This window comes from Euphorbia lathyris, chromosome 2 (genome assembly GCF_963576675.1).
Source record: "Euphorbia lathyris chromosome 2, ddEupLath1.1, whole genome shotgun sequence".
Classification (NCBI taxonomy): Eukaryota; Viridiplantae; Streptophyta; class Magnoliopsida; order Malpighiales; family Euphorbiaceae; genus Euphorbia; species Euphorbia lathyris.
The window spans coordinates 77,844,830-77,853,830 of NC_088911.1; the positions used below are offsets into that span (position 1 = coordinate 77,844,830).

The 9,001-nt window shown below is 37.7% G+C and overlaps 1 protein-coding gene across 1 annotated transcript; it reads left to right on the forward strand.

Annotated features, from left to right (window-relative positions):
- Positions 1–850: 850 nt before the first annotated feature.
- Positions 851–2,824, forward strand: LOC136218677 (adenosylhomocysteinase 1-like). The gene is made up of 2 exons (XM_066005713.1): positions 851–1,706; positions 1,817–2,824. The coding sequence occupies exons 1-2, from the start codon at positions 996–998 to the stop codon at positions 2,561–2,563; spliced, it is 1,458 nt and encodes a 485-aa protein (XP_065861785.1). The 5' UTR covers positions 851–995; the 3' UTR covers positions 2,564–2,824.
- Positions 2,825–9,001: the final 6,177 nt, after the last annotated feature.

The following is a 9,001-nucleotide window of genomic DNA, read 5'->3' on the forward strand; positions in this document are numbered from 1 at the left end:
AGGATATGGGATGGGTATGGGAACAAAACCATTACCCGTTAGGGTAATGGGACGAGTATGAGAAGACCCCCTAGGATACCCGGTACCCGTCATAAATTTTTTATATATTAAAATATATTATTATGTTTTAGATATAAGATGTGATATTTGAACACCAATCTTTTGTTCTTCGACCATTAAGGGGGTGTTTGGTAGCTGCTTTTCGACCTCCTGTTTGCCTTTTCACTTTGAAAATGAGAGTTTAAGGTGTTTGGTTAGACACCTCCTGTTTGCCTTTTGTAGCCGAAAAGTAGCTTTTTATAAAAGCAGGGAATCCCTGCTTTTTGAAATAGCAACCTTTTCAAACAGCAAACAACAAACCGTAACAGGAAACAGCAAACAGCAACAGCAAACAACAGATAAAACAAACGGACCCTAAGTGATACCACTAAGCTACTTTATTTTTATTGATTAAGGTTCAATTTGTTCAATTTTTAGATGGGTGATTTATTAAATTTATACTTTGTTAAATTTGTAATATTTTTTGTTTTATTTATTGATTCTTAACGGGTAAGGGTACCCACGGGTATCCGTGAATTAAATGGGACGGGTATGGGATGCAAAACATATACCCGTTAGGGTAATGGAAAGGGTACGGATAATTAAAAAATAAACGGGTAAGAGTTTGGGATTAACACTACCTACGGGTACCCTACCCGTTGCCATCCCTAGGTAAAAGAGACTAAAAATACACATTATAAGTTTAGTCCCATTCCAACTTTTGGGATAAGTTTAGGGACTGTGTAGGTATTAACACTGAAAAGAATATATATAGTTGATGAGGAACTGGTCTAATCATGATCCAATTAAATTATGACCACAAGGGTTCCGCATTAGCAGATCCGCCAACCGCAAAACAAAATGTGTCCATTTGAGTAAACTATTTATACAAATGAGTCCCTGACTGAGAGAGAGTGTGCTCCTTTCTCTCTATCTACATCTCATAACCTTTAACCATGGCTTTGTTAGTGGAGAAAACTTCTTGCGGCCGCGAGTACAAGGTCAAGGACATGTCTCAGGCCGACTTTGGCCGTCTTGAGATTGAATTGGCCGAAGTTGAAATGCCCGGTCTTATGGCCTGCAGAACCGAATACGGCCCTTCACAGCCTTTTAAGGGAGCCAGGATCACCGGTTCTCTCCACATGACTATTCAGACCGCCGTTCTTATCGAAGCACTTACCGCTTTGGGCGCCGAAGTCCGTTGGTGCTCTTGCAACATTTTCAGCACGCAAGACCATGCCGCAGCTGCCATTGCTCGTGATTCCGCCGCTGTTTTCGCCTGGAAAGGTGAGACTCTCCAGGAGTACTGGTGGTGCACTGAACGCGCTCTTGATTGGGGAACCGGAGGTGGTCCGGATCTGATTGTTGATGATGGTGGTGATGCTACTCTTTTGATCCATGAGGGTGTTAAGGCTGAGGAGATCTATGCCAAGAGTGGAGAGTTTCCTGATCCTTCCTCCACTGATAATCCAGAGTTTCAGATTGTTTTGACTATTATTAGAGATGGATTGAAGTCTGATCCAAAGAAATATCATCAGATGAAGGATAGACTGGTAGGTGTTTCTGAGGAGACCACCACTGGTGTTAAGAGGTTGTATCAGATGCAAGCTAGTGGAACTTTGTTGTTCCCTGCTATTAATGTTAACGACTCTGTTACTAAGAGCAAGGTATTCTTTAAACCGATATTGATTGATGTTTGCCTGCAGATTTGATAATTCTCCTGTATGATAATTAAAAAGATCTTCTCTCTAATTGTTGTTGTAACTGTCAATTGCAGTTCGATAACTTGTATGGATGTCGTCACTCTCTACCCGATGGTCTGATGAGGGCTACGGATGTGATGATTGCTGGGAAGGTTTCAGTTGTTTTGGGTTATGGTGATGTTGGAAAGGGGTGTGCTGCTGCCTTGAAGCAAGCCGGATCTCGAGTGATTGTGACTGAGATTGATCCAATATGTGCCCTTCAGGCTCTTATGGAAGGTTTACAAGTTTTGAGACTTGAAGATGTTGTATCTGAGGCTGACATATTTGTGACCACCACTGGTAACAAGGATCTAATAATGGTTAGCGACATGAAGAAGATGAAGAGCAATGCGATTGTTTGCAACATTGGTCATTTTGACAATGAAATTGATATGCTTGGACTTGAGACGTACCCGGGTGTGAAGCGGATAACCATCAAGCCCCAGACAGACAGGTGGGTATTCCCAGATACCAAGTCAGGCATAATTGTGTTGGCTGAGGGACGTCTCATGAATTTGGGTTGTGCGACGGGTCACCCTAGCTTTGTGATGTCATGCTCTTTCACAAACCAGGTGATTGCACAGCTTGAGTTGTGGAATGAGAAGGCAAGCGGCAAATACGAGAAGAAGGTGTATGTTTTGCCAAAGAACCTTGATGAGAAGGTTGCTGCTCTCCATCTGGGAAAGCTTGGAGCTAGGCTCACCAAGCTATCCAAGGACCAGGCTGACTATATCAGCGTTCCTGTTGAGGGTCCTTACAAGCCTGCTCACTACAGGTACTGAACTCAGTTTCACAAAACTATATAACTGGGTTGGGATTGCTATGTGGTAGAATTTTAGGCTTTTATTAGGATTTTTGATTTGGTGGGGACAAGTAGGGAGGTAAAAAATGGATTGGTCTCTGATATGAGATTGAATAAGGCTTTGGATGGGGGGTTTTGTGGGATGTGTATTGTTACTGCTGCAGCTGCTTATTGTTTTGTTCTCAACACCTTGGAACCAGTTTACAAGGAAATTGATGATAATTCATTTAATTCATTTCAATTAGTCCACTCAGCTTTTTTTTTTTTTTTTTTAGACATTTACACGATATCGTATAACTTAGATAAATTTACAACTAATGTATTTGACTTTTTTATTTTTATCAGTTATTTCATATAATAAGTTTATCAAAATTCCATATTTCTTATCTCTTTTATCAAGTATAACTGTAAGAATATTATTCACTCCGTTTCATATTACATGACTTTTTAGAGAGTTGTATCGAAATTAAGGATATTAGAAAATATATATTGTTACCCTTATTTATTGATTCCAATATTTATTTATTCTATAATAAGTCCATTATTCTAATTAATTTCCGTAAAGTTTAAAAAGATGACTTAACGTGTACTGATCATATAAAATGACATGTAATATGAAACAAAAAAGAATCTTTAGAAAGTCATGTAATATGAAACGGATGTAGTATTTATTAATTGTTTTCAATTTTACAGAATTTGTTTACTAATTTTATAATAACTCATTTCTAAATCCCATTGCTCCTTGACTTTTTCTTTACTTCTACTTCTCATCACAGAATATGGTCATTATCATTTTGCTGAGTATTGATTTAAGCCTAGATTTTTTCCATTTTTCAGAATCTGAATTTAATCCTTGAAAGAACTAAGAGTTGTCTTCTTTGCTGTATTAATTTTTTGTACTCGAAATTTTCTATTCTTATTTTCTTGGTTCCAAATTATTTCTTTTTGATTGTTGGTTTAATGTTTCTTTATTCATATTGTCCCTGTTTATTGAGATTCTATCGGATAAACAGTAGTTGGTAAAACTAGAATTGGTTATATTGCGATCTCAAAAGTTAGTATTTTACAAAATGAATTCCTATATAAAAGCTGGAGGGCTGGATGAACACAAAATTTCGTAAAACAAAATGAATTTCATATGCAAAGTAATCCCAAAACTAAGTAACCAGCTAAAAATTAATTAGATTGTTTGATATAGTTTATACAAAACACATGACAAAATTCAAACTCAAACTTAAGAATGCTTCAAACACCAAAAGATAGACAAAGCACAATAATTTTGTACTGAATTCGCCAAATCATAAAAACAAAATAGCAAATTTTACTAATCGTTTGGAAGATCAACGAGCTTCATCTGAGTAATTAAGAAGTAATTTGATTTCATATTATTTGCAAAAAATTAATTTTTCATTTGCACTTCGAAACTTCTTAACTTGGATTCTGAAAATTTCAGATACTCATAGATATCATAATTTAATTACCGAGGAAAAGATCAACGTGTTTCCTAGTACAATAATCATATAGTACATTTAAACTTTCAAAACTTGTAATCATATGTGTTAAAAATGTTAAGTTTGTGAATGTAAAATTCAAAATAAAGAAATCAAAGTAAAAATGTAATCTTAAAACTGTTGGTCCCTAGTAATTAGTTCCAAGGGGGGATAGGAACTAATGTAACTTTTTCGCTTTTAATTATGCTGACTTAATGTTATTTTAACAGTTTGTTAACTCAGCGTGTTGGTCAGCACGGCCGATTGATTAGTCAGACAGTTTTAGTTCTATGCTGACTAAGACTGCTTGACTTGAGAGTTGGGAATTGACTCTTGAGAGGTCAGCTTCCAACTCAGCACTCAGATTTACTCAGTTTCAGTTTTAACAATTTATATGCTGAGTAAATATCACAAGCAACACATTCACACACACACACACACACACATATATATATATATATATATATATATATATATATATATATATATTGAGAGAAAGAGTTTAGAAGTTACTCAGCACGACTTATCCTGGTTCGGCCTCTCCGCCTACGTCCAGTCCCCAGTTCCTCTTGGGATTTTCAATCCAATACTGAGCTCTTTCAAGGTAGAGCACAAACCCTTTACAAGGCAATGAGTATGCAAGAGTACGTCATCTATTCGTCTACTCAGCTCCTACTAAGTACTACAACCCAGCACTTAGATTTTTCTACCACTGAATGCTTACAACCAAGCACTCAGCATATACTCTCAATATTACAATTGATAAACACTTGTTCTCTTTTCAGTAAAGAACACTTTAGAAGATTACACAGAATCACTCTAGCATTTACACAAAGACTAGAAGATTTGGTGTAAGATCTTTGTATTTGAGTGCTTTGAAGATTTCTCTCTTGTATTTTTCTTCTTTTGTAATTCGGCTTATGTCCAAGTGAAATCCTTGTCCATTTTATAGATGAATTCTGGAGATTAGACCGTTTGAATTTGGTGTGTCCGTTGATTCCAAAACGGCTCTTTTAGTAGACAACTTCTGGTCGGCTTCAGTTTTGCAGGCCAATCCTGTCATCTGTTTTCTTCAGATGTCAGCCTTGTCTTCTTCCTACAGACTTGTCTTTTTGTGGCAGTTGTCTTTTACCAATAATCCATTGACCCATGTTTCTTGGAATTAGTCTTCTGTGTATTATCGAGACTTCAATTATTGGTGCAGAAGATTGGCAGACTTTGTCTTTTAGTGAACGGATCCTTTATGCTATCCTGACTGTCACTCCGCTTCATTCGTTATCTTCGAATGTTCAACTTCCATGTTGAGTTCCTTCTTAGTCAGCTCCGTTCTGTTTATACAATTCTGAAGGAATCTTCTAATTTAGTCAGCTTCGTTCTGGCAGCTTTGAATGGGACTTCTGAGACTGAGTTCTACTCCACTCAGCTTCTATTCTTTCATGCTGAGTTCCGTTCCACTCAGCTTGGCTTATGCTGAGTTTTGTCCTGTCTAACTTTATAAATATATTTTTGCACTCAATATTGAACAAACACATTAGTAATATTAAATCAAAGCATTTAAATTTAATTTCCTCTTAATCATGGATGATTTTGTCAAATCAAAATCTTGTGGAAAGGCGTTTCAACAAACTCCCCCATTTTGATGTTGGCAAAATACATAATTATGGAACTCAGTTATAAGTTACCCCATGATTGATTTATTTTTGAAATAACTCCCCCGTAAGGGTTGCACATATTGTCTTAACTAAATTCTAAACCTTCCAAGATTTAATTGAATTAACCTTAAGACATTTGTGTATACTGACTTAGTTTAATGTTAGATTTTTCAAGATCTGAGCTAATTGGATTTAAATCAGTTTTCAAAAATATTAGAAGTATGTTGTTACTCAGTTTATTACATAAGTATTTTAGTGTTAATGTATACTGAGTATGTTTTACTTCTTAATTTGTTTGTTCAATTTTATCAGCCAGGTTGAGAAAATGGTACTTGTCATAGATTAAACAAAAACATATAAAGAAAGATTTTATGCTAAGTTCTAAACATTGACTAAGCTATATCTAGTGCTTCTTCTTTTCCTTCATATTGACCTGAGCTTGATGGTCAGCTTGATATACTCCTTTGCCTTTATCTTTACTTCCTGAGGCATTACCTGCAAGCTGAGTTCCGTCTTGGCTTTTCTCCCCCGTTTTGCCATCATCGGGTATATAAAGGAAGGTTTCGTTTCTAGCTGCAGTGGAGAGGAAATGTGAGTAACGCTGAAGCCTCTTTGTGCTTTCACTTAAGCCATCAATTATAGGGACACTGTCATCTTGGACATGGCGAGGAACCCGAAGAGAGCTGCTAATCATGCTGAGTAGGCATTCATGTGATTTGCTAAGCCAGGTGTGCGCACTGGTGAGCTGAGCAAAAGATTGGTGGTACATCTTTAGTATGGCAGAGTCATAAAACATGCGCTGAGCATTGTTGATGCGCATTGCCTTCATAATTGCTTGGGAAAAGCTCAAGAGTTGACCATTGGAGACTGGGTCAACATCCATCTGTGCTTTGTTGACGTTGAGTAGACTTACTGCTTCACTCAGTTGGTCAATGGTGCACTGAGAGGTAGAAGATACTAATTCACGCGTACTGGTCAGTTCAGCAGTTAGCTTAGCAAAGCAGTCTTGTAACTCAGTAGAGGTAGCATACTCAGGATTGCCAGTTGCGCTTGATTTGGACAGTTCTGCAGTTAACTTAGCAAAATAGCCTTGAAGCTCAGTGGAAGTTGCATACCCTGGATTAACTTCCGACAGTTGGTGGATTTTGCCTTCAAGCGAGTTCAGATGGTTCACCATTGTGAGTACCAATTCAGTCAGCTTTGCTATTTGGTCTTGCCTGGGTTGCTGAGTTTGAACGGTGGTCATACCACTTACAAGATCCTTGAGTCCTCTTAGTTCATTGAGAAGCTGAGTGATACCAGACAGTTGAGAGGACTCAGCATGAGAAGATCTAGGAGCATCAGCTTGAGGATGGTTCAAATCTTGAAGCAAGGACTGAGCAGAGGCAATGATTCGTCGGCCTGACTCAGTAGCATTCAAGTATGTGAATTGAGCAGCATTTGTCTCAGAGGCTGGAATTGAGCTTGATGGTGGTGGAGTTGGCTGTTTGCCAGATTGATCATCTTGCAAATTGGCTTCAGGAGCTGATTTATCAACATGCTGTGTTGGAGGTGGAGTTTGGTTAGTCATGTTGACCTGCTCAACCTGAGTGGGTGAAGTTGAAACAGGAGTTGTTCCATCCTGAGCAGTTGGGTTTGGATTTTCTAAGGTTTTGGCTTGTTCCTCATCCTGAGTAACAGAGGCTTGGTTTTGTACAAGATCCGTTGGAGGGGACTCAGGCTCAGCATCATGGGAGAAATATTTGAACTGAATTTTTGAGAGTTCAGCATCAATATCTTGAGGAGGGGAATCATCCAGAAGATCAATGTGCTTTTGTGCCTTTTGTTGGTCCCTAGTGATTAGTTCCAGGGGGGTTAGGAACTAATGTAACTTTTTTCGCTTTTAATTATGCTGACTTAATGTTATTTTAAGAGTTTGATAACTCAGCGTGTTGGTCAGCACGACCGATTGATTAGTCAGACAGTTTTAGTTCTATGCTGACTAAGACTGCTTGACTTGAGAGTTGGGAATTGACACTTGAAAGGTCAGCTTCCAACTCAGCACTCAGATTTACTCAGTTTCAGTTTTAACAATTTATAAGCTGAGTAAATATAACAAACAACACATGCACACACACATATATATATATATATATTGAGAGAAAGAGTTTAGAAGTTACTCAGCACGACTTATCCTGGTTCGGCCTCTCTGCCTACGTCCAGTCCCCAGTTCCTCCTGGGATTTTCAATCCAATACTGAGCTCTTTCAAGGTAGAGCACAAACCCTTTACAAGGCAGTGAGTATGCAAGAGTACGTCCTCTATTCGTCTACTCAGCTCCTACTAAGTACTACAACCTAGCACTTAGATTTTTCTACCACTGAATACTTACAACCAAGTACTCAGCTCAACACTCTCAATATTCCTATTGATCAAAAACTTGTTCTTTTTTCAACTAAAGAACACCTTAGATGATTACAAAACAATCAATCTAGCATTTACACAGAGAATAGAAACGTTGGTGTAAGATCTTTTTGTATTTGAGTGCTTTGAAGATTTTCTCTCTTGTATTTTTCTTTTGATACTTCGGCAATGATCCAAGGCTCTTGATTGTCCTTTTATAGATGGAAATCTGCAGATGGATCATTTGAATTGTTTTAGCCGTTAACACCAAAACGGCTCTTTTGGGGAACATCTTCAGGTCAGCTTCAGACTGTTCCGTCATTCCCTTCCTCTGTTTTCTTCAGGTGTCAGGTTTTGTCTTCTTGCATCAGACTTGTTTTTTTGTGCCAGTTGTCTTTTACCAATAATCCATTGACCCATGTTTCTTGGAATTAGTCTTCTGTGTATTTTTGAGGCTTCAATTATTGGTGCAGAAGATTGGCAGACTTTGTCCTTTAGTGAACGGATCCTTCATGCTGTCCTGACTGTTACTCAGCTTCATTCATTATCTTCGAGTGTTTAACTTCCATGCTGAGTTCCTTCATAGTCAGCTCCGTTCTGTTTATTCAATTCTAAAGGAGTCTTCTAATTTAGTCAGCTTCGTTCTGGCAACTTTGAATGGGACTTCTGAGACTGAGTTCTACTCCACTCAGCTTCTATTCTTTCATGCTGAGTTCCGTTCCACTCAGCTTGGCTTATGCTGAGTTTTGTCCTGTCTAACTTTATAAATATATTTTTGCACTCAATATTGAACAAACACATTAGTACAATTAAATCAAAGCATTTAAATTTAATTTCCTCTTAATCATGGATGATTTTGTCAAATCAAAATCTTGTGGAAAGGTGTTTCAACAAA